The sequence below is a fragment of the Hyperolius riggenbachi genome, chromosome 6 (assembly GCF_040937935.1).
Source record: "Hyperolius riggenbachi isolate aHypRig1 chromosome 6, aHypRig1.pri, whole genome shotgun sequence".
Lineage (NCBI taxonomy): Eukaryota > Metazoa > Chordata > Amphibia > Anura > Hyperoliidae > Hyperolius > Hyperolius riggenbachi.
The window spans coordinates 315,816,935-315,843,110 of record NC_090651.1 but is presented as its reverse complement, the minus strand read 5'-3'; the positions used below and the strand labels follow the sequence as shown (position 1 = coordinate 315,843,110).

The window sequence follows — 26,176 nt, the reverse complement described above, 5'->3', positions numbered from 1 at the left end:
CAATCCTCCTTAAGATTTCCAGGTGTGGGTTGTAGGTGACAACCAAAGGGACACGTTCCTCTTTCTGGTTTTGCTTATATTTCAGGAGTTCAGTCCTGGGGATGTTGCTGGCTTTCCTGAATAGGGCCTCAGCCATGGGAGGACTGTAACCTTGTTTAATGAAAGTGTTCTTAAGGTGATCCAGGTGCTTGTCTCTGTCCATCCTGTCAGAACAAATCCGGTTGTACCTTATAGCTTGGCTGTAAATTATAGAGTTCTTAATGTGCTTGGGATGAAAACTGTCATATCTTAGGTATGTGGGACGGTCTGTAGGTTTGCGATACACAGAGGTTTGTATGTTGTTACCCCTGATGTATATGGTGGTGTCCAGAAAGTTAATCTCTGTGTGAGAGTAGGTAAGTTTCAATTTGATTGTAGGATGGAAGGCATTGAAGTTCCTGTGGAACTGGAGAAGATCATCCTCACTTGCGGACCAGATGATTAAAATATCATCAATGAAGCGGAAGTAGGCCAAGGGTTTTATGCCACATGCATTGAGGTATTCCTCTTCGATTTTGGCCATGAATAGATTTGCATACTGTGGAGCGAATCGCGAACCCATTGCCACGCCCATCTGCTGTAAATAGAGGTCCTGTCCAAAAGTGAAATAATTATGAGTGAGAATGAATTTGATCAGTCCAGTAATAGGCTTTACAGGTATGCCCTGACCCTGAAGATATTTACGGCAGGCCGCAATACCATCATCATGGGGAATGTTCGTGTACAGGGACTCCACGTCCATCGTGGCCAGTATGGTTCCCTCAGGTACTGGGCCGATGGCTGACAGTTTGTTCAGGAGGTGGGTGGTATCCTGTAAGTAGCTGGGTCTTTTACAGACAAGAGGTTTCAAAATGTTTTCCAGCCACCCTGAGATGTTCTCTGTAAGAGTTCCGCTCCCTGAGATTATGGGCCTGCCAGGGTTTCCCTCTTTGTGGATCTTGGGAAGCATGTAAAAGCAGGCTGTTCTAGGCTCTTCAGGGATAAGGGTCCTTACATGTAGTCTGATGTTTGCAGGCAATCTGTTAACCATCCTATTAAGTGCCATCCTGTAGCCTTTTGTGGGGTCCCCCTGTAATTTGGCATAGTGAGCGGTGTTGGATAATTGTCTTTGTGCCTCCTGGATGTAGTCACTGGTGTTCATTATGACTATGGCACCACCTTTATCCGCTGGTTTAATAATAATGTCCTTATTCTCCTTAAGGGATCTGATGGCCTGTCGCTCCTGTGGTGTTACGTTCTGGGCCAGTGTCTTTCTTTTACTCAGGATCCTGTCAGAGATTCTGCGTCTGAATTTGTTTATGTATTTATCCAGGGCCGGGTTTTTTCCTTCTTTGGGGGTCCATCTTTTTTTCTTTTTTTTCTTTTTAGATCTGGTGCGTTTTGGTCCATTATCCATTGTATCACAGGCTTCCTTATCATGGTAGTGTTCCTTGAGTCGCAGCTTTCTGAAAAATTCCTCCATATCTCCACAGAGTGCAATCCTGTCTATGGGTCTCGCAGGGCAGAATGACAGGCCTTTGGAGAGTACTGACATTTCAGCTTCAGTAGCCTGATAAGAGGAAAGATTCATTACACCTGTGGGTTGCTCTTTTTCTGCTGCTTGTGCATCCAGGCGTCCACTCTTAATTCTAAGTCTCTGAAGTTTTTTCTTTTTGTTGTTAATTAGGAATCTCTGTAGTTTCACATAGAAGGTCTGTAGTTGATCCCATGTATATCCAGTGTGGTTATCATTCAGAGACAGTTTCAGGCTCTGTATCTCATCCTTTGTAATCCTCTTACGGTTATAGCAGACTCTTAAAAGGTTATTCCGTATTCTCTCCGAGCTCCTCCTGCAGATTTCTTCTGCAAACCTGCTATTGTATGTATGCAGGGTGGGATTCTGTATCCTTAGTCCTTGAGGTATAAGTTTTTCCTTTTTGCATGTAGTCAAGAAAAAGATGTCGCTGTCCAGTTGTGCAAGTTTCTTCAGGTCTTTCTTTAGTTCCAGGAAAGTGCGGTACATTGCGGTATCTTCAAGCATAGTAGTAGCAGTAGGGTATTGTACCGTGTTAGCCATCAGTAAAAGCAAGAAGTTTTAAATCAGGATGATACCATTTATTGGCTAACTACAAATGAATAAGAATAAACAAGCTTTCGGCCTTGCAGCCTTCGTCAGGTTTATATCCTGTTAGTTTGCAAGCTGGTGGTACAGACAGCTTATATACATAAAGAAACTGTTTATTTTCCCTGTGCTTTCAGGTTTGTCTGCAAGAATAATGGCGTGTTGTTTGAGAACCAACTCTTGCAGATTGGGGTGAAGTCGGAATTCCGTCAGAATTTAGGTAAGTTTCTACAGTGGAAGCTAGTAGCCTTTCTGCATTAGCTGCGATTTGGTATCTGTGATCCATGTACAGGTGGCCATACATCTAGCGATTTTGGTGGACCAATAGACAGATCTCTCTCTGATTGTAGATCAGCCTTATGACGTCACCTCCTCACCCCCAACTGCTCTCCCCCCACTGAAAATGTACACCCTGTCCCAGCATTAATCCATTCCCTCTTTGCCACCACCCAGACTCCTCTTCCGGGTTCGTCCTACATTGTTGCCGATGAAGAGAGCTAAAGTATTAATGCAATGGGGGGGGGGATTACATTTACAATAGGGGAGGCAAGTGGTTTCTGGCACGTTTGTGATTATTGCTCGCTGTTAACTGCCACACACCTGATCGGCCATGTTGGCCTGGCATCTTGCAGCATAACCAATCGGTACAGTCAACCAATCTTGGCCCAAAATTGGTCGAATTGTTGATTAGGCATGCTTTTGACGGCACAGATTTTCAACTGACTTGATAATTATTGAACTGGATGGTCGACGTCCGCCAAATCGGTAGGTGTAGGTTCATCTTCAGACTGGTGACAACTTCCTTCAGACTGTATTGTTTCTTTACCTTTTCACTGTAGGGAGAATGTATCTGTTTTATGGGAACAAAACCTCAGTCCAGTTCCAGAGCTTTACGCCAACGGTGACGTACCCAGGAGAGCTGCAGAGTCATATCCTTTCTCTTACTGGTGATGCTTCATTTAGTACTCTGGCCCTAAAATGCTGACTTCTATATATATATTGGTGAAAATTAGGCTATGGTGTTTGCACACAACCTGGCGGTCAATCAAGGCGAGATTTGACTGGTCCCTTTTTCTAGCTGTATATGTTTGCATTAGGAATTTGCATAATCCTGCATCAATGCAGTTATTTGCATCTCATTGACCTTCTCTATTTATTAGTATAGAGGTTGAATTTCTGCTTTCAAAATATCCGCAATCCCGACTGTCACAGCACAGCAGTCACCTAGGGGCTCACAGACTAATCCCAACCACAGTCCTATATCTATGCATGTGTCTAGGGCCAATTTTAGGGTGAAGCCAATTTACTGTATATACTCGCATATAAGCCTAATTTTTCAGTACAAAAAATGTGCTGAAATGTTACCCCCTCGGCTTATATGCGAGTCAGTGGAGCAGAACGGATAGAAGAGCAGGTTTTGTTACTGGCAGAGGAGCTTAAGGGTAGTGCTCTAGTGATCCTGCTCTTGCCAGCTGGCTCCATGCTGTGTCTGTGCCCTCCATCCCTTGCAATATGGTGTGCAGAGTGCACTGCTCAAGACTACCTAGACTACCTGTGTCCTCGGCTTGTGAATCGGAGTGTGCAAGCAACGTGTCAGCGGTGCAATGATCGGGGATACTTCCTGTGTGGCAATCGCTGTCTCATATCTATGATGCCATCTAGTGGCATCTTAAGACACAGTTGTATCATCCTTGGGGCACATCTAGCTATGGGGAGGGGGGCTGACTTGCACTGGGGGCACATTTGGCTACTGTGTGTGTGTGTGGGGGGGGGGGGGGGCTGGGTAGGGGGGTTATGCGCGAGTCAATCACTTTTTCCTGGTTTCTGAGGGAAAAGTGGGCACCTCGGCTTATACGCGGGTCAGCTTATTTGCGAGCATATACGGTACTTATCTGTATGTTTTTGGGATGTGGGAGGAAACCAGAGTGCCCGGAGGAAACCCACACAGACACGTGGAGACAATACAAACTCCATGCATTCAGGCTACGCTCCTGGCACCTGCAGTGACAGTCGAGTTTGCACGCTCTTTAAAAAGATGAGATTGTGGTGCTATAGTAATAAGGAGAGGAGCCGACATGCGGCTGGCACCATAAGTATATTCATAAGTGTGCTTGATGACATGTTCCATTAAGTTATTCACTCATATACACTTTAAAGAGAACCCGAGGTGGGTTTGAAGAATATTATCTACATACAGAGGCTGGATCTGCCTATACAGCCCAGCCTCTGTTGCTATCCCAAACCCCCCGAAGGTCCCCCTGCACTCTGCAATCCCTCATAAATCACAGCCATGCTGCTGACAAACAGCTTGTCAGAGCTGGCTGTGTTTATCTCTATAGTGTCAGTCTGCTGCTCTCCCCGCCTCCTGCAGAACTCCAGTCCCCGCCTGCATCCCTTCCCTCCCTGCTGATTGGAGGGAAGGGACGGGGCAGGGACTGGAGCTATGCAGGAGGCGGTAGAACAGCTGAGACTGACACTACAGATGTAAACAAAGCATCACAGCACGGCTGTGATTTATGAGGGATTGCAGAGTGCAGGGGGACCTTAGTGGGGTTTGGGATAGCAACAGAGGCTGGGCTGTATAGGCAGATCCAGCCTCTGTATGCAGATAACATTCTTTAAACACACCTCGGGTTCTCTTTAAAGCAAATCTGAAAAAAAGATGCTCCCGATCTTCCCTCTGTGCCTTTGGTCCTCTGCTGTACACTGTCGAAATTCCGCTTCTTCGGGACTCTTTAGAAGGCTTTGGAAGTACTCGCGTCCCTGAGTGTGCATGTTCAAGCCTGGACTCGCGTGTGTGCAGTACCGACCTCGCTCAGTTTCGGAGGTAACTGTAAACTCGAGTACTTCTGAAGCTTCCACAAGGAGAACCAAAGACTGATTCAACCAGTTGGTCACATTACTTCAACAAGGGGGGGGGGGGGGCAGCGGTGGAACGAGGGCATGAGAAGAGAACCAGGAAGGCTGTATGAGATCCAGCATCTCTCATCTTCTTAGGTGAGTGTGTAACTATTTTTTTTTTTTTCAACCTCCCCATGTTTTTTTTAAAGTTTAGCTGCGGGATCCTAAATATTTTATACTCACCTGGAGCTTCCTCCAGCCCCATAAGCACATGTGAGTCCCTCTGCATCCTCCCCCGGTCTGTTTTTCAGCCGCGATCAGCCCTGGTAATAGGCTCAGTCGGGATTAGTCTGGGCTACTGCGCATGCGCACTCACACGTATTTATGGAGCTGGAGGAAGCTCCGGATGAGTATAAAATCTTTAGGATCCCGCAGGTTTGGTTTACTTTAAGTGGCAAGTCAATATGGTTTAAATCACTCCCCACGTCAACTATATTGAGAGTTTATTAGACATTGGGATTCACATTTACATGCTGATGCTGGAAGAGGGCTGTGAGGCGACCTGCAGTAGTCAGGGTGGGTGACCTGTAGACACTCTGGGTTAATGTACTATGGTGGGGAGAATACAGGTGATCCTGCAAGCCAGGACCGGATGCTTATACGAATTGTCTATAATGTAGCAAAAGTTTGCAGCCCACAACATGGTCATATCGGACAATCCCAAGGATTACTAAATGGAAGGGAAATAAGTGTTTCTACGAATGATGCTGCATGCAGAACCCTCAGCAAGAGCGTAGCTTTAACACCAGAAGAGCCTGCATTAGTTGCGGTAAGTAAACATTGAACAAATGTAACCTCATATTACCAGCCGCTAATTTACTAACCCTTCAGCAACCCCCGCTATGTCTTGACATGGCTGGGGTGGATCTGCAGACAAATGTTTGCTGATTCGCTTGTGTGTTCTAGTGCTTGTCATTGTTCACTAGCATTTTGGTGGCTATACACTGTACAGTATCATAGGCAAACGTAGGGGGGGGATTACAACTGCCCAGAATCCCCCCTCAGACCAGAGCCGGTGCAGTGTCTGGGGAAAGACACAAGTGGAGACACCAGAATATCTGCAAGTATCCTACAGCTCACAGCACTGCCCCCTTTCTTTCCCGGCTACAGTTGACTTTGGGCAAAGCAGCAACATGTGTACAGAGCATGGAGCAGCAACGTGTGTACAGAGCATGGAACAGCTCTGGGGAACTTGAGTCAGATATAAGCACAGCCCTGTGCCCCTACTGTGTGAATGCTTCACTTTCCCCTTCATTACCAGTGTCAGCTGTCCTCATTATTATCTGTATACAAACTGTTCCTGATCCTATCTCGTTTTCGGACAGACGGGAAATTGCATTGTGTACCCAACATGATGCCCTACCATATTATTATACTGTATTGTGCGTGGCTGAGGTAGACCTTTCAGGAATCCCCTCCGTGAAAATCTTGGATTTGCCCCTGAGTATGTCTAATATGTTACATGCAATAAAAACAGAGAATCTATCAAAACTTCCTTACAACTAGGCCGCCTCTAATCAAAATACTGATTACTGTAGATTCTCGACTATAAGTCTAGTAATGTAGGTCTAACACACTAGTATAGGGGTCAACTTGTACACGAGTCATAGGCAACACTGAGCACACGGAGTAATGTGTGTACTATTCGTGACATTCCCATTTGCCGCAATTTACCCAGTGGTAAGTGACACTGTCTTGTTAAAGAAAATGCCAAGAAAACACTGGTATGATAATGCTGGCCACAATGATTACCAGGGAAAGGGGGAGAAAATACTGTGCTACAGAAAGGGGAGTGAATAATTGCAGCACTTGGGGGCCTGGAGGAGTTATTGGCTGCACTTAATGGACAGAAGGGGTTAATGGCTGCAAAACTGTATGCAGTGCAGTCATTAACCCCTCCTGGTCCCCAAGTGAGGCCATTAAGTTTGATGGGTAGATTTATACTTGAGTAAATAAACAGATCCAGCTTAAGAGGGTCAAATTTTGGAGTTGACTTATACACAAGGTCAACTTATATTCGAGGATATACGGTAAATATGGATCAGGCATGTTTGTTGTTCAGGTGATCTACTCCAGCAAAAGTGTGAAGGGCATGGGGCGGGGGGAGTAATAGACTCTCAAATCTGCATTGTAATCTACTGCACCAGTTCCAACAATAGGAGAGATGATTTCTACTGAAATCTTGTCCAAGATGTACAAGTTTGGGCCCTCTTTACACTTGCCTTGCCTGGAATGCAATGATGCATCAGCATCCTAATTTTACAGAGCCACACTTGTCTAACATGCATACAGATTGTTTCAAATTGGTTGGTCCTCATCAGTGCATGGCATGGATTGATATGCCTCTCTGTACTGTTCAATGTAGAGAAGATGACAGGCAGCGCACGAAAACAGTAACGCAATGACAATGCAAGGCAATGGGGTGTAGCCAACTTACCGCCGATGGTGCCCGATCAGCCACCGAGTCACCGCAAAGTCAACAGTGTGCTACTGAGGCGACCCAGCAGTGGCAGAATGCATGTTAAGTCGATGGGCGACGCAGAAAATATGAATACCTTGGCGGCGGTGTGGGGTGCATGCGCAGAATGACGTGATTACTATGGGAAATCTGGGAATCCCAGTGATGTACATTGTGTGTGTGTGTGTGGGGGGGGGGGGGGATACTATGCATATGACCCTGTTGGGGGTGGAGTATCGCAATGACATGGCCAGGTGTAAAGCCGGCCTAGAAGTTATCGCCCAGGTAAATGATTAAAATCAGGGTGAATGTCGATCGTTAACTGATATACCTCTAATCTACTAGTGCATATCTAGCTTTAGTAAATCAACTCCTGAGAGTGTGAGCATAGATGTCACTGTCTGGAGTCGAGAACTGATGTCCACCAAGAAGAGTGTGTCATTAGAAGTGTGGACAATAAAAGCAAGCCCTCTGTTAACATTACAAAGTATACTAGTGTCTGCAGGTTGTTTTCCTTCCTTCCTTTTATGATCCTTAACTGGACATCTCACAGCTCAACATCCAGACTAAACCCGTGGATCCAGTGGTGGAAGGTGGGGCTCAGGTCCAGCAAGTGTTAAATATTGAATGCTTGACAGATTTTGATGAGGCTCCACAAATCAACATTAAATTCAGGTACTGGACACTTTCTGAATGCTTGTGTGATATTCACTAGTGTCCCTGCCTCTGTAGTTCATCTCTGCTGCTGTCTCTATTAGGTACGGAGGAACGTTACAGAACATCACCCTGAAATTACCCATCACCATCAACAAGTTCTTCCAAGCAACCGAGATGCCGTCCCAGGACTTCTTCCAGCGCTGGAAACAGCTTAGCCTGTAAGTCAAAGCTTCGTGTGTATTTCTCTTAATTCATTGGTGGACACAGTGGGCCAGTCAGGAGACGATAGTTAATAAAGGGCGTCAATGACTGGCTAATTTTACGAGTCTATTGAAGATGTATTGCAAATGACAGGCAGCATGAAACTTAGCAGCTATTGATTTTGTTTTGCTCAGTTTCAATGTTCATGCTATTTGCCACAAACCTGTAAAATTGCCATGTCATTGATCATTTTTAGTGATAATAAATGGAAAAATGGTGGGTGGGTGTCCCTCCTCCCTTCCGCTTTGTCCCTTCCTCTTCATCCTCATGGGAATCCAAGGAGGCATCTTGTTCTTGTATGCAAACGTTTAGGTCGATATGCCCTGGTAAGTATTGGACTAATGGTTGGTGAAATCGGGATCATTTTTGGGAACCTGGAGTCAGAGGTTTCATAAACTGATGAGTCTGATGATTTTTGTACCAACTCCGCAGCCCTTCTAGAAACAGTGATTCTGGATGTACATTTGGCATACAAGGGCATAAAGGAAACCTTGTAATGGTTTGTCCACTGTTGTGTAGTGCCGTTTTATGGCTGCTGTACCTTTCACTGCTTTTTCAGTAGTTTTAGGCTCCTTTTTAGAACCACTATAAATGAATCCTAGTTTGTTTTTGTTTTCCAGAACTAAACTGGCTACCCTAAAAACTTCTTTCTGTCACATGCATATGAAAAACATAAGAAGGTTCTGTATAGTTTTGCTTTGAATCACCACATGTGTTCAGCTTATGCTTTGCTTTATTTGTTTCTAGGCCTCAACAAGAAGCACAGAAGATTTTTAAAGCTAACAATGCCATGGACTCTGAGGTGACGAAAGCAAAGGTACGTCTTTTAGTCAGGTAGGTGGCTGCCGCTCATCATGCTGTGATTTTCAGTCTGGGGAGGGACAGGCACCACTGGTCTGGTTGATTTTATTTCTCAGGTCTGATTCTCTTCTTATTTTATAGTTCTGATTTGCTGCACAGGCCAAAATGTCTGGCAGTTATATAGTTACAGACTGGTAAATTGTATTTTGAATTTCTGTTGTATAAAGAACTACTATGTGACATGTTTTATCTTGGCGGTTGGGGCAGCAGATAGAGAGAGGTACAGTGCAAGGAATTCTTATTTATTCTGTCTCTGCACATTGCAGTTCATTGGGTAGCCACAGTGACCTGTCCACATTCTGCCTATAGAGGGCACTGGACCCTACTGAGTGGAGTTCCAGTAAGCCCTGCTACACACAAGCCAATCCGCAGACAGCATTTTAGGCAGCCAATCATCGAAAACTACCATATTTTTCTCTAGTGTTGGCTTCTGCTAATTGCCGACACTAGGGGAGAAGTGCAGGAGAGGAGAGGTCTGTGATTGCTGATGGATTAAACGCCAACTGTTTTTACATACCTGGTCCGGAGCAGAAGGGGGGGGGGGGGGGGGGGGGTGACCAGAGGACCACACATGGGGGAGGATACAGGGAGTGCCCCTCCTCCCCGGTGGTTTGTATCAGCTGGTCGTAAGTTGGGAACTCCTGTCTTTGGAAAATACGATGCAGGGACTTTTTCTCCCCATTTTTTGGTGTGTCATCTTATATTCCAAAAACCACATTTCCTTATCTATAATTTATGAAATGCATAAATCTTGTTCACACACTTACAATGGCTTCTTTTTTTTATTCTTTCTTCTGAACAAGTGCCTCTTGGTTGGTTGGCTACATGTGTGCACAGTGCAATATGTACAGGATCAATCTATGTTTACCATAAGTATATCTGATTAGTTGTTTCTGATTGGTCTTCAACCGAATTTGCTTTCAGCTAATGGACAATTCATTTATTTTGATTTAATTATTTGTAGCTCAGGATAGAATAAGATGTCTTTTTCTTTTCTGTTGCTTTTCATGTGTCTCTGTTGTCTGCAAAAGGAATAGTGCACTTTAGTATTCCTATTGTCTGATTATATGTTGATTTTTTTTTCTCTTTGGGTATTTATCTTCTAGTTGCTGGGCTTTGGTTCTGCACTCTTAGAAAATGTGGACCCCAATCCAGACAATTTTGTGGGTGCCGGCATCATCCAGACTAAAACTGTTCAAGTCGGCTGCCTCTTGCGTCTAGAGCCCAACAGCCAGGCTCAGGTAAGCGAATGTAGCCTTAAAAGGTGCATCTGTTTCTGTGGAAGTGTAACCACATGCTTACCTCTCAGGTCCCCATTCAGACAACCTGCATACCTCTTGTTTACCTCCAGACAACGTGCATGCCTCTTGTTTACCTCCAGACAAGATACATGCCTCTTGTTTACCTCCAGACAACGTGCATGCCTCTTGTTTACCTCCAGACAAGATACATGCCTCTTGTTTACCTCCAGACAACGTGCATGCCTCTTGTTTACCTCCAAACAACCTGCATGCCTCTTGTTTAACAAGAGGCATGCACATTGTCTGGAGGTAAACAAGAGGCATGCACGTTGTCTGTGAAGGTAAACAAGAGGCATGCACCTTGTCTTGGAAGGTAAACAAGAGGCATGCACATTGTCTGGAGGTAAACAAGAGGCATGCATTGTCTGGAGGTAAACAAGAGGCATGTACCTTGTCTGGGAAGGTAAACAAGAGGCATGTATGTTCTCTGGAGGTTAACAAGAGGCATACACGTTGTCTGGAGGTAACCTCCAGAGAACATGCATGCCTCTTGTTTACCTTCCCAGACAAGGTACATGCCTCTTGTTTACCTCCAGACAATGCATGCCTCTTGTTTACCTCCAGACAACGTGCATGCCTCTTGTTTACCTCCAGACAACATACATGCCTCTTGTTTACCTCCAGACAACATACATGCCTCTTGTTTACCTTCCCAGACAAGGTGCATGCCTCTTGTTTACCTCCAGACAATGCATGCCTCTTGTTTACCTACACCGACAACCTGCATGCCTCTTGTTTACCTACACAGACAACCTGCATGCCTCTTGTTTACCTTCCGAGACAAGGTGCATGCCTCTTGTTTACCATCAGACAATGCATGCCTCTTGTTTACCTACACAGACAAGCAACATGCCCCTTGCTTACAATGCAAACAAATATACATACCTGACTTACCTATACAGGCAACATATTTGCTCATTGCTTTCCCCATGCAAACAATGTTACGTCAGAAAAATCAATACTTATCGGTGTACTCATTTTAGTTCAGGCAAAGTATTTTGAGGTTTTAATCAATATCATTGACTGCTGTGCAAGTGGCTTTTTGTAAACTCTGCTTTAAAGTACGCCTGAGGTGAGAGTGATATGGAGGCTGCCATGTTTATTTCCTTTTAAACAATACTAGTTGCCTGGCTGTCCTGATATTTGTGGTATCAGTAGTGTATGAATCACACACCTGAAACAAGCATGTGGCTAATCCAGTCAGACTTCAGTCAGAAACATCTGATCTGCATGTTTGTTCAGGGTCTGTGGCTAAATGTATTAGAGATGGGGGCTCAGCAAGCAAACTGCAGTGTTTAAAGGAAATAAATATGGCAGCCTCCATATCCCTCTCAGCTCAGGTGAGCTTTGAGGCTCTTTTCAAAATTTTCTCATCTCAGGTTTCCTTTAAAGAAATTCATGAAAACTTATGCACAGCTTTCTATGTCTGGTCAATTTTCACAGAAAATGCTAGCGCAAAGTATAGGCCGACATATTCAGTAATTCATATTTTTTTTTTTTTTTTAACTCTCCTTCCAGATGTACCGACTTACCCTGCGAACCAGCAAAGAATCAGTCTCCAAGCACCTATGCGAGCTTTTATCGAAGCAGTTTTAAGCCAACCAGAATGTGACGGCGACAGACAGCGAAAACTAGCAAACTTACACTACATGGAGGGTTTACCATGCATCGAGCAAATGTGTGTGTCTGTGTGCATGTGACTGCGGAGGCGGGGCCTGCCACACCCCCTCCCGCGCAGGTTGTCCTTACTTTGTGCGTGAATGTGTGTGCAGTTTACGTCCGGTAAAGTCCGAGAGACTCAGAAGCGAAAACAAAAAAAAGACAAGGCTAACTATTACTATTCTCGTAAGATGTGTGGTCGTCCTACTAGATTTTGTCGTTTTTTGCTGTGACTTTTAAACTTTAAACTAGCCTGAAAGGGATGCATGAAGCAGAGGCCCCCCAATTTTTTTTTTCTGGAGAATGGGGGTGCCTCCCTCCATGCGGCCTCACATGTACTGTGGATAAGGGATCAGTCATCGGTGCATGCTGGCCCAAACGCATATCACTTGCTGAACAGCGGGAAAAGCTGCTTATTGGAAGGATGTATTGACAGACTGAAGGTTCCCGCTATCGGATTATACACAAAGGGGAAATAATCTCAGTGGTCATTTGTAATCTGAACTTTACTATTTTCTGCCCATGTGCTCTTTCCCTCGTGGGTCCGTTCCCTCTTCCTTCTCACTTCTCACCCTGGGTCTGCCATTATATGCAGTTACTTTGAGCGGGAGAAGGCAGGTGAAACAGGGCTGTGCCAGTTCTGGGAAGCCAAATCGCCTGGATGGGCTGATATTACTTTAGTAATATCATAATGGCTTCCTTTTAAAATAAAATACATTGCAGTGAAAAGTTCCAAGCCTGCTGTGCATACGGAACGTCTACCTTCAGCTAAGCTCATGTGTACAGTTCTAAGGGAATCTTTGTCCCATATATACATACAGGGCCTTTTTTTTTTTTAGCTGTCCATTGTGTGCCAGTGTTTCACGTCAGAAGAGGTTCCTCGTGGCTGGTTGCTGAGGCCATCGACAATAGAGCTGCTTTATGCTGTACAGAGCGGCTTATATCCTTGAGCGCTTTGGGTCTAAATGAATAGACGTAACCCGCATCTCCCTAGTTGATTGTATGTCGGTGTAGTTATGTCTCTTGTTTTTTACATTCAAGCATTCCATATCTAAGCAGGGGATCCAGTGAGATCTCACTGACCTTATACCTTAGTCATTCCTTCCTTATACCTGTTCTTCTGTTCTCCCCAGGCGTCAGGCTTTGCCTTTAAAGGGTTATGGTGGGAGAAAAAATGACAGCAGTGTCAGAAAACATTCAGATTTAATACTATGGTAGACCTGTTCTAAGTGTAAACAGGCTTACCATGGCTGACCTATGTTTCTAAAAGATGATAAACTTCTGGCTGAAGATCTGGAAAGATCACCTGTTCTGCAGGGGATCATCATTACAGCCAGGTATCTAGCAACTTCAGCTTTTATGTTTGCGTTCAAAGCCTGCAGGTAACTTTGAGGGAGGGACCGCACTTGTCTCTGCAGGAAGTGCAGACTATTTCTTGTAAACCTTTTTTTCCGCACAATATGTATGTTTGTCTGCGATTTAACACAGGTGTTTTTTCGTACAGTAGGCAGGGAATTTCAGTGCGGAAATCGCCTGCCATGTGTGGAAAAGTAGTACGCGTTATTTTTTTTTTTAAACTCTATACAGAATTGCAAATGGCCCCTAAAAACGCTGTGGCCCCATGGGAAAGCATTGCAGCAAAACGTCTGCTATTTCAACACGTGCGACTCCTGCCTAATGGTTACTAGTGTTGATTGTTTACAAACCAAATGATTAAAAACCTATTAGTTGCTATAAATGGAAATATGCTGCTCCAAGTTCTCCCTCATGGGACCTATGCAAAGCGTCACATGGTCTCTGACTAGCAGGTGCATTGTGGGTGCTTCACATTCATACACTGCTAATATAATATTAATCTGAAAGACTTTCAGCGAGATGTAGTGAAGCACAATTCTAAATGTGCCTTTATATTTTCTTCTGCAAGTGCGGACGCCCCCATTAATCTGAAAACATAGCTCACATGTGGCTGTAACATAATCTGCATCTCTCTATGGAGAGACATGTAGCACAACAAAGTCAACAGTATACAAGGCCTGAGTTCAGGCAGAGGTTGTTTATATGCCTTTCATAGAATTCAACTTTAATTATGCCTACCTGAAATGGGTACAAAAAGTGGGATGTTGTGTTGGCAGTATGAAAAAAACGAAACCAGAAAATGCCTGCTGTCCTCATTTATATCTTCTTTTCACCTCAGCATCCTCCCCTTCCCCCTCTGTCAGTCTCAAGTCACTCCTCAATATACAGTACTAAAGACTGACTGCCCTGATAGACTGAGGAGTCAAGGAGGCGTGGCCTCCTCTCCACAGAGCAGCCCTCCCCAGCGTTGCCCAAGTGATTGAGGGAGTAAATCTGCCTCGGTGTGACCAGGCATCGGTCCGTCATTGAGGATCCATGAATTGCTACAGCAGGTGGTTTCTGGCTTGCAATGTTTTTACTTAGCCCTTCTATGCATCATTTGCTTTTATTAATTCTCTATACATTGCATACAAAAGCTATGCCTGAAGTCAGGGTATTAATCTACAGCATAGTCCGATCCCATGCATCCTGTTCAGTCTGTCTGCTTTTCTTGGTGATCACTTCAGCAGACTGCACTTTATTTCCTCTGTGGACAGCTCAGCAGTTCTGTTTGGCTCCTGTATATCCTTAATAAACTCTTCCTCTTTTTTTTTTTTTTTTTTTTTTAACTGGCACATTGTCAGATAACCCACCATACCCCTTTAAACGGCCACTGGTGCTTCCTAAAAGGGCATGCATGTTGTGCCTTATAGTGTAAAGGCACCAGATCAACACTATAAAGAGAAATAATGGCTCTCTGTTTTATGCTTTCAATCCCAAACACCGCCTTCAAAACGAACTTCCATCTCAAGTGTTATTTAGCTTCTCATCGCCCCCTGCTGTTCCTTCCTAAACTTGCCTTGCAGTGTCATGTGTACTAGTTGTGTACTAGTTTTATTATCCTTTGTGTATGACCTGTCATTGCCACAGTTGTTAATGATTTTTTGTGTGTGCGCAAGTGAGTGAGTGTGAGGTGGGTTGTTGATCCACCAATGTACATAGATATATATAAATATATAAAATATTATATAAATGTCAATACGTGATTGAGAGGTACATACATTCACCAAGGATACAGCTGTGCACTCTTATCCTTAAAACTCCCAAAAATAGACATCACATCATAGCAGCCCAGTGAAACTGTTACTCTGCCATCTAGTGGTCTGCTAGAAGAAAAGCAGCTTGGATTTTCCTTAAAGTCTCAAACATGTCAGTGTACGATATAACTAGTTATACTCGCTCAGCTAGGCTTGGTTAGTCCTCGGCAGGACAGAGACCTCGGTTATTTTTCCACTCATAAAAGGGATGCTAACGTTGTCTCTAGTCTCAGGCTAGAAATCCAATGAAATCTAACATGGTAATTTGTAAACACTGTCCCAGCCATGTGTGCTACACTGAAATAACTAGATTTTGATTGGGACCTTCGCCACTTTATCAGCAATCGTGTAGTGGTAGGTCTGTATCCGTAAATTGGTTGATATCAGACGGTTGTGTGAAGAGATGTAGAACGAACTGGTTATGTTTTTATGTTCTTATGCAACGTGAAGAAGTTATCTACTGACCAGTAAGCCTAAAACGCCAGCCAAAGGATTGAATGCAGAATATTTAGAAAATTTAGGCTAGGTTGACAGTAATTTTTCACAGGTACACAACGGAACAAAAAAGTTGTACCATATGTCGTGCCATTTCGGAAACCAAGGCTAAGGTTACTTGTCTTTTAATGGCTTCACTGTTGCAGAATGGAGCAAGTGGCCCAGTCATGGAATTCTGATCACCCTAGCATTCTGTAGCCACATGGACATCCCCTTTAGCTCCACCCACTTTATATGTGGCCAGGAATAATTACAAAGTACAGTCACTCCAACATTTCAGGCATATGTCCCAATCCAACTCAGAACTGAATGCAGCTGCTTTAGTGAAGGGGATTCATAACTTTTATTTTTGAAAGCTGTTTTTTTTTTTTTTCCTATACGTTTTATTTTGCTATTTTTGTATGACTTGGGTTTTATTTTTTTTTATGGTAATCCTTGTTCCTGGAGTGCAGTTCCTTCTGGTGCTGTTCCTTATGTTGTGTAGTGCACTGCTAGTTATACGGGCTCCTGTCTGAGAGTTTGTGTGTGCGTGTGTGTAGCTGCATATGGATGTATTGCTGAAGCTTAGTGCGTTCTGTATCATATTAGACTTACATATTTTCTATCTGTATTTTATAAACTGTATCATTCCCACAGAAAAAGTCCTGGAATAAAAAGGTTGAGCCATGGAGTTTTGTTTGCACTGTCTCGAGCATTTTATAAAAAGTAATCAATGTTGAACTAATTGAATAATGGGTTTGCTGTTTAGCAATATGGGAGGATGGGCTGTCATCACTAGGGATAATCAATGAGTTGCAAATATTTCCGCATTTATGCAAATGTACGCACATTTTTTTTTATGCAAATATATGCAGTTTGAAAACTGACCAATCAATTTAAACCCAGGTTTAAATTGATTGGCCCATTTTGAAGCTGCATATAAATTTGAAAATATTTTCATTTCATTGATCATCCCTAGTCATCACTGGCCATTCTCTGCTTTTGCTAGGACTGTTTTATAAGAGAGGTAAATCAAATGAAGTGTGCATAAAACAATGGTTGGTAGTGATAGCTATGCCTAGGAAAACTCAGGGTGAAGCATGTGATCAGTTTGGTTGGGTGATAGATATGTAAGTCTCTGATTTGCTAGTCATAAGCATGTTCTAAAGTACATAGTTACATACCGTATATACTCGCATATAAGCTGACCCCCCCCCCCCCATCTTTTACCTGAAAAACCAGGGCAAAATGATTGACCCCCATATAAGCCGGGCGTAGGAAATGCTGGATTGGCGCAGGCCGTGTGATTCCCCCCCTCCCAGTGTGTCCCATTATAGCTAGTATAGTGCCCAGTATGGGTAGGTAGTGTCCAGTATAACTAGTATAGTGCCCAGTATAGCACCCAGTATGGGTAGGTTGTGCCCCAGTATAGCTAGTAAACTGCCCAGTATAGCTAGTGTAGTGCCCCAGTATAGTTAGTATAGTGGCCAGTATAGGTAGGTAGTGTCCAGTATAGCTCCCCCCCCCCCCCCCCCCCCCCCCAAGTGTGAAACACTTGTATGCATGAAGAGGGGAACCCGGACTACAGGAAGCGGCCGCTGGCTGAGCAGGTAATAGCGGGGGGAGCGGGGAGGGGAAGCTGTGGACCACCACAGACCAAGACTCTCATACAAGCTGACCCTCCCCAACTTTTGGCGCCCTTTTTGGGGTAAATAATTTGGCTTGTATGCGAGTATATACGGTAGTTATTTGGGTTGAAAAAAAGACATACGTCCATAGAGTTCAACCATCCTACCAAAGTAGGATGTAATCGCAGCAAATCGGAGCTTTGCAAAGCTGATCATACAAACCTTCTCCATAAGTTCTCCTAGACATGACCATCACTAATGGTTGGTACTTTATGTATGGCCATCGAGCAGGCCAGCCTATCTGTATCACCTACAGAAAAAGTGTACAGGGTGGTTGAACAGCAGCTATGTTCCATTCATCATTACAGAAGGTAATTTGGTTCACAGGAGATTCTTAGCGGTAGATGAATTGAAAAGTACTCATGAATTTACGGCTTAAGGGTGCGGAGACCCAGCAGGCAACACTAGCCACGCCGCAAAACTAATAGGTTTAGTTCTGCTCCCTAGACAAGGTAGCAGAAATTATCTTGTACACTGAAATGGGCCACACCAGCCTTTCTGGCCTTATTCCATTTTTGCTGAATTAGGCAGTGCAGCCCAGAACTATGATAACCATACCAGACCTCAGTCTGCATTGCTAGAGAGCAGCCCATGTCACTGTGTGAGGGACAAGTTTGAGGAAGAAGAGCGGAGAGCCTTGAGTAGCAGCAACCGCCTGTAGGCATCACATACTTGGGAGAACAACTGAAGTGAGAAGAATAAGGAGGCTGAAATATATTTCCTTCCTTTTAAACAATACCAGTTGCCTGGGAGCCCTGCTGATTTATTTGGCTGCAGTAGTGTCTGAATCACACCAGAAACAAGCATGCCGCTAATCTTATTAGATCTGATAATGTCAGAAACACCTGATCTGCTTCATGCTTGTTCAGGGTCTATGGCTAAAAGTAAAAGATGCAGAGAATGAGCAGGAAAGCCAGTCCCAGCACATGGATTATAGCGCAGGAGATGTGGGTGCAACCGGAGCCACCATAGACCAGAATAGTAATTACGGCTCTAGCGGCCCTCGGTGAGTAACTTCGGCGCCATCAGAAGATGGTGCTGATGTGACTTTTAAAACTAATTCAGCCGCCAGCAATAGCTGGAAGCCGAATTATATCATTTCCCACCATCCACGTGCACCTGGAGGGGGAATAGTAATGAACGCCGCTGGGACTTGTGCAGGAGCAGGGTAAGCCGTATATTGGCTGTATCCTGTGCCCAAGTCTCCTGGCAACTGTTTCTCTTGTACGCAGCCAGGCAACTTGTATTGGTTAAAATGAAATAAATATGGCAGCCTCCATATCCCTCTCGCTTCAGTTATACTTTAAGCCTGGTACAGACTTGAAAATTATGATTGGCCAATCACTGACTCATTTTACCACCGTGTTATATTATTCAACACATATTGAATGCAATGAGCAGATTGAGTAACCCTCAACTACATGAAAGGTGGTAAAATTTATCATTAATTGGTTAATAATAATTGAAAGTGTGTACGAGGCTTACAGCCAGACAGAGGCAGGCTGGGAGAGAAGATGAGCAGACAGACTAACTCTAGACTTGTCCGCCTGCCCATTCCACTGCCTAGAGCTCACTCCCGAATATACTTCTGAATTGTGGGGATGATGCATTCCATACTTTGGAGGACATGCTCGCCATGTTGTGTGGGGATCATGTTGTATATATGCTGTTGTGTATGAGCCATGCTGCCTAATTATGCTGTTTGGGAGGCAAGTAAATGCCGACTGATGTTGCGCTGATTTATTGCCACACTTTTTTTATATATTTATTTCTTCCCTGCTGACCATGCCCATATAAGTGCTTGGCAGAACTGTTTGGCATATGATATAGTACAGCTCATGCAGACATGCAGCCACTCTGACATCCATATGAAGTAGTAAGTCTCTCCAGATGCCCATCCCCCCCCCCCCCCCTGATTGTGTAGGCTTAGTGCACACAATGCCCACTTTCTACTGCCCTACACTGTGGTGGCCCCAGCTGGAAATAAATAGGTTGAAGATTGCAATGCTATCTTATTGATCACTTCGGAAACAAAAACAAAAGACCGAGAGCCCAAATGGTGCAGTATGTCAAAGAAACAGGACAAAATGAAATAAAACGAGTTTATACTCACAAACGTGGGTTGCCCCTAGGCAACCACTCCATATGCCGGTGGGGAGAATTAGGACCTGACCCCACTCAGGTATAAGATGTCGCTCTCTGTAGAAAGAAATTTTAGGAAGAATCCTTGCCACCATAGGTGGATCGCAATGTGTTAAGGATAAGTACCAGAGGCGCCAAAAAGAGTAAAAACAATTATAAGAATTAAAATGGGGGGAGACATACTCACCACCCTTCCAACAGACCGAAACCAATAAAAACCACAAAGTTTGGTCAAAAATTCAGCAATTTAATGGTACTCCCGGGTGCTACGCGTTTCACGGGATTATCCCGCTTCCTCAGGCAATCGAACAGGAGCACAAGCTATAAAAGATACAGAACAATAATATTCATAAACAAAGGGGGACCCCAAACGCTTGTAATAATCTAAAACAGAAAACAGTGCTTCACAATTAAAGTGCAGACCATAGTGCAAACACATACATTCAGTATATAGCATTTTACACAACTCAATTGCTAAAATTCATTCAAATCTCAGCATATGTCGATATTCCAAGGGTAAACCACCTGAAGGAGTGTATAAATTACATATCTTGTATGTGAAACTTAGTTGTGGTGGCTTAATCCACAGTTACTTTATTTGCCTTGTGTTTTTATTATATTATTCAGTGTATTGTACACTGCATGGTATCATGCACCCTAAATCTGCTTTACTGTGGATTAAGCCACCTTATACCCAGTCAGCTTTCACTATGAAAATACACTATTACTAAAAGCCAGCATAGATCATTGCAAACTGGGTGATGATAGTCATCACAACTAAGTTTCACATACAAGATATGTAATTTATACACTCCTTCAGGTGGTTTACCCTTGGAATATCGACATATGCTGAGATTTGAATGAATTTTAGCAATTGAGTTGTGTAAAATGCTATATACTGAATGTATGTGTTTGCACTATGGTCTGCACTTTAATTGTGAAGCACTGTTTTCTGTTTTAGATTATTACAAGCGTTTGGGGTCCCCCTTTGTTTATGAATATTATTGTTCTGTATCTTTTATAGCTTGTGCTCCTGTTCGATTGCCTGAGGAAGCGGGATAATCCCGTGAAACGCGTAGCACCCGGGAGTACCATTAAATTGCTGAATTTTTGACCAAACTTTGTGGTTTTTATTGGTTTCGGTCTGTTGGAAGGGTGGTGAGTATGTCTCCCCCCATCTTAATTCTTATAATTGTTTTTACTCTTTTTGGCGCCTCTGGTACTTATCCTTAACACATCTTATTGATCAGTTCACAATTCCAGTTTTTGCTATCTATTCTGTTCTGACTGCATGTGGTTTCTAGACAGCGGGGCTCCATTGCCATTAATTCTGCTTTGCAGTTGCAGTGAACTCTGCTTGTGAAACAGTGTCTGAAAAATGGATCCACTACAGCTCAAGCATAGTGGGAACCCCACCAAAATGATAATCAAATCCAGAATTGCAGTTTGTTACCCCATGAATTTATATGGTATACTGAAAAAAAACGCGTACGTTAAAAAAGGGCGCAGAGTTTTAAACGATAAGCATGAATAACGTTTATAAAACATTATTTTTAAATGAAATATAGCACAAGTTTTTTTAAAGTTATAAATCATGAAATAATGTGTATGAAATCGGCAATTGTAAAAACGTTAATCTTCCCGGTTTAAAAAGTGAAATGTTTAATAATGTTTTATAAAAGATTAATAAGAATTTTACTAAAGCTATACCTAACCCTACTCTCATACAGAAACCTCCCTGTACCTACCCCTAACCCCTAGACCTCCCTGGTGGTGCCTAACCCTAAGACCCCCCAGGTGGTGCCTAACCCTAAGACCCCCACAGGTGGTGCCTAACCCTAAGACCCCCACAGGTGGTGCCTAACCCTAAGACCCCCCAGGTGGTGCCTAACCCTAAGACCCCCCAGGTGGTGCCTAACCCTAAGACCCCCCTGGTGGTGCCTAACCCTAAGACCCCCCTGGTGGTGCCTAACCCTAAGACCCCCCTGTGATAAGCATTAATAACGTTTGAAAAAAATATTGTGCTGTTTTTCGTTAAAAAATAATGTTTTAAAAAAGATTGTACTGTTTTTCGTTTAAAAATAATGTTAAAAAATTATAAATCATTAAATAATGTGTAATCATGAGAAGCAGTTATAAAACAGTAAAAGTCTCCGGGCGCCGCTTGTAAAACGTTATTTTTCTCTGGCGCCCTTTTTTACTGTTGGGCGCCCATTAAACGATATTTAGTATGGGAGTGAATGGTGGCGCCCTTTTTGTCCACTTGCCTCAGGCGCCCGAATTTACTGTTTCCGAAAAAAAACAACCTTGTAATTCTATCCCAGTGCCTCATCACCATCTAGTGGATTATTTCTTTAACTACATCTCGAGTAAAAAAAAAAAAATATGTCTTGTGCCTGTATATAGTGCAATGTTTGTAGGCATAACACTTGTCACATCCATCAGGCAAAAGGATAGGAGCACTTAGGTTTCCCTTGGTCAAGGGGTCTTAAAGGACAACTGGGGGGGGGCAGCTTTTAGATCCATGTTTACAATATTGTTAGACCAAGAGGTGCCCATGGCTAAACCCTTAAAGGGAACCTAAACTAAGAGGGCTATAGAGGTTTCCTTTTAAGCAATACCAGTTGCCCGGCAGTCCTGCTGATCTCTTTGGCTGCAGTAGTAATTGAATCATACACCTGAAACAAGCATGCAGCTAATCAAGTCTGACTTCAGTCAGAGCACCTGGTCTGCATGCTTGTTCAGGGGCTGTGGCTAAAAGTATTAGAGACACAGAATCAGCAGGTGATTCAGGCAACTGGTATTATTTTAAAAGGAAAATCCAAATCCTTCTCAGTTTAGGTTCCCTTTAAAGCGGTATTGTCACCATGAAAATTAAATTTCAACAGCAACTGGTGTGAGTGAAGTGATAAAGATGCTAATCCTGCATTCAAAACTTGCTGTTGTGGTTTGCAGTTATCACATACTTTGGCACTGACTACTAAAGGGCCAGTGCTCCTAAACTGTTGAATGCTGGGGGTTATTTTTATCTATAATATATTCCTTCTCTTCCAGTTTATCTCACTGCCTAGCTTCTTATCTGAAACACCTCTGCTCACTTGTGTTTACAAGCAAGGCTGAGGTGACTCAGCAATTAGAGGAGAAAAGAAAAAAAAAAGACAGTGCAGTTGTTAGTATACACCTCAGTGGGAGTGGCTGGAGACTCTGGGAGGAGGGCAGCTAATGAATACACAATGAGCAAGAGAAGGGAGGGGGGAAAACAAGTCAGGGAGGATATGATGTCAGCAATAGCTTGGCAAAATGGCCACTGACTAGAATATGATTTTCTACTTTTCCTTTATAAAATTCACAGGAATCATTATGTGGGTAGCACAATACATCTGTTATGTAAGTAGAAGTAGTATTTAACTACTTATATGTTTTTCTAGGTTAGCATAGGTGTCGCTTGTTCTTTAACCACTTTACCCCCGCCCGTACGGATTTCTCCGTCCCTTTTTCCATCCTTTAACCCCCAGGGACGGAGAAATCCGTACTTTCCGCGTTCCCGACGCTGTCCGCGCTCCCGCTTGTAAACACGCCGCCCGCCGCTAGTAAACACGCCGCCGCCTGCTCGCCCGGAGATCAATGAACGGGAAAATCCATTCCCGTTCGTTGATCTAAGCCCCGCAATGAAGCGCTGCTCTCCGATGGGCAGCGCGATCATTGTGAAAAAAACCTCACGTGTCCAGCCTCCTTGTACTTCCTCCAAGCTTCCGGAAGGACGCTTGGAGGTCGCATTAAAACAAAGTTACTGTGGCCATCTTGTGGCCAAATAGTAAACTACACCCTACACATTTTTCACATACAAATAAATGACTTTTACACAAAAAATTAACTCATTACCTCCCACACTCCCCATTTTTTTTTTTTTTGTAATTAAAAAAAAATTCAAAAATTTACAATTAAAAAAAAAAATACATAGTTACCTTAGGGACTGAACTTTTTAAATATTTATGTCAAGAGGGTATAACACTGTTACTTTATAAACTATGGGCTTGTAATTAGGGATGGACGCAAAACTGAAAAAAATGCACCTTTATTTCCAAATAAAATATTGGCGCCAAACATTGTGATAGGGACATAATTTAAATGGTTTTATAACCGGGACAAAAGGGCAAATAAATTTCATGGGTTTTAATTACAGTAGCATGCATTATTTAAAAACTATAATGGCCGAAAACTGAAAAATAATTTTTTTTCCCCACATTTTTCCTATTTTCCCATTAAAACACATTTAGAAAAAAAATAATTCTTGGCATAATGTCCCACCTAAAGAAAGCCTAATTGGTGGCGGAAAAAACAAGATATAGTTAATTTCATTGCGATAAGTAATGATAAAGTTATAGACGAATGAATGGAAGGAGCGCTGAAAGGTGAAAATTGCTCTGGTGCTCAGGGGGTAAAACCCCTCAGTGGTGAAGTGGTTAAAGGACCTATCACAAAAATTGTAAAATTTATGTAAACACATACAGATAAGTATGTTTCTTCTTCTGGAGTAAAATGAGCTATAAATTACCTTTCTCCTATGTTGCTGTCACATACTGTAATTAGTAGAAATCTATTGGAACTGACAGGTATTTGACTAGTCCATCTCTTCATGGGGGATTTTCAGTGTTTCATTTATTCTTTACAAAAGCACTTCCTGGAAATGATCTATACAAAGATGCAGGCCTTGCCCAACCCTGTTTGCACACTATTCTGGCAGTTAGACTGAGAAACTGCCATTCACTAAGTGCTTTTGAAAATAAAGAAACCCCCTTTCAGGAGATGGGCTAGTCCAAAACCTGTTAGTTCTGTCAGATTTCTACTACCTACTGTAAGCGACAGCAACATAGGAGAAAAGCAATGTATCGCACATTTTACTCTGGGAGAAATATACTTTGTTTTTTATGTATTTATATTTTTTTTGATAGTGGTCCTTTAAACTGTGGAAAAAAACCTGGGGGTTATAATTATTGGTTATTGAAAATTGAACAGAGTGTATAATCAGTTTGCATAAAGATAATGTCTTCGGTCTGTCAGTAAGTGTCCTAGAGCTGATAAATCATGTTCATGTATAATGACTGTACAGTGGCACTTGTACCAAGTTTGCATGTTCTCCCATCCATTAATCTAAAAAGATACTTTGCGATTCAGCAAATGCACAAAATTTCACAGCAATTTTCTGACGTTTGTGATCGCGATTTTGCTATGCACTACATAGCAAAATCGTGGCAATAATCGTTTCGCCGCGCAATTGCGATCAGGTAAAAAAACGAATTGCGGTAGTGGAAATGATCTACCGCGATTCCTATGTTAAAAGCAAACTGTAGTGATTTGAAAAATCACTGGCGGTTTGCGATTCAGCCATCGCAAATGATGTAGTGGAAAAGAGCCCTCAGACAGGATCAAGTAACCTCATTCTGTAGGTAAAAATCTGTATATTTTCCCAAAATGTGACAGCAAAGATTCTACACCACTTACAATGGGCCCTGGCCACCTAGAAACAAAACACATCCAGACATTACCTCAAGCTAGGACCTTTAAATAAGTTATTAGGGAGGTGCTAAAGGGAGTAAACGCTTTGCACACTCCCATTCAAACAAATGCATTTACAGGCATCAATGTGCATGTGTTTCCATGTGTGCACTATGCATGTTACAGGGCCAGAGTTAAGACACCTACCAATACCTGGGTACGTCTGCGCAGTGTAGGTAACTAAGCAAGGGAATGCATTCTTTTGTAACGAAGACCCTTTTAACTTAGCTGCAGGGATAGCTGGTGTCTGGATGATTGATTTCTGTGAATGCATTTGTTTGAACATTTACATGTGTGTGCAAAGGGTTAACTGTTTTGCTCCAGTTCAGAGACATACAGTTCACTAATCCCTTCCAGTAAAGGTGGCTACACACTATACAAAAAAAAGATGCAATTTTTCACCAATTCAATATAAACTCGTTCAGAAAAAAAAAAAATCCTATTTGATTGAATTCCCAATTTTTTTAAATATATATGTGGATTGGGAGAGGCTGATTTTTCTGATCAATTTTTTCATGAAAATTGAATGGTTGTAGGGTAGCTTGTCCATTTCTTGATTTATAGGCCCAAGCAATTTTCTCAGCATTTTCTGTCTGCTGATTCAAAACTGTCAAAGAACTTCCAATGCACAAAGAAGACATCTGAGCCTGGAGTTTGGCCCAGGCGACAGTCACCCTGTTGTGGTCAGGGCAGGGCTGTAAAGTTGGAGAAATTTTGGGTACCTGGAGTCAGTGGTTTCATAAAACTGAGGCGTTGGATCATTTTTGTACGAACGCCACAGCCCTGGTTGTAGTCCACGATTCCACTGAGCATCTCGTTAATGTCAATTTCCAATGGACTGGTCTGTCTTCCCCACATAATGACTCTCCATTCATATCCAATTCATTGATCATTTATTAATTCAATAATTAACATGACCCCTCCAG

General features: G+C 43.0%; 1 protein-coding gene across 4 annotated transcripts in view; it reads left to right on the top strand.

The window, feature by feature from the left end:
• AP2A1 (adaptor related protein complex 2 subunit alpha 1) overlaps window positions 1-16,555 on the top strand; it is a 135,031-nt gene extending 118,476 nt beyond the window's left edge. For all 4 annotated transcript variants that reach the window (XM_068241336.1, XM_068241334.1, XM_068241335.1 and 1 more), the window contains 7 exons: window positions 2,278-2,360; window positions 2,980-3,070; window positions 8,052-8,174; window positions 8,258-8,374; window positions 9,165-9,234; window positions 10,385-10,519; window positions 12,098-16,555. In XM_068241336.1, the coding sequence (XP_068097437.1) occupies window positions 2,278-2,360; window positions 2,980-3,070; window positions 8,052-8,174; window positions 8,258-8,374; window positions 9,165-9,234; window positions 10,385-10,519; window positions 12,098-12,175 (697 nt within the window). In that variant the 3' untranslated portion in view covers window positions 12,176-16,555. The remainder of the gene's footprint in view (window positions 1-2,277; window positions 2,361-2,979; window positions 3,071-8,051; window positions 8,175-8,257; window positions 8,375-9,164; window positions 9,235-10,384; window positions 10,520-12,097) is intronic.
• The last annotated feature ends 9,621 nt before the right edge of the window (window positions 16,556-26,176 follow it).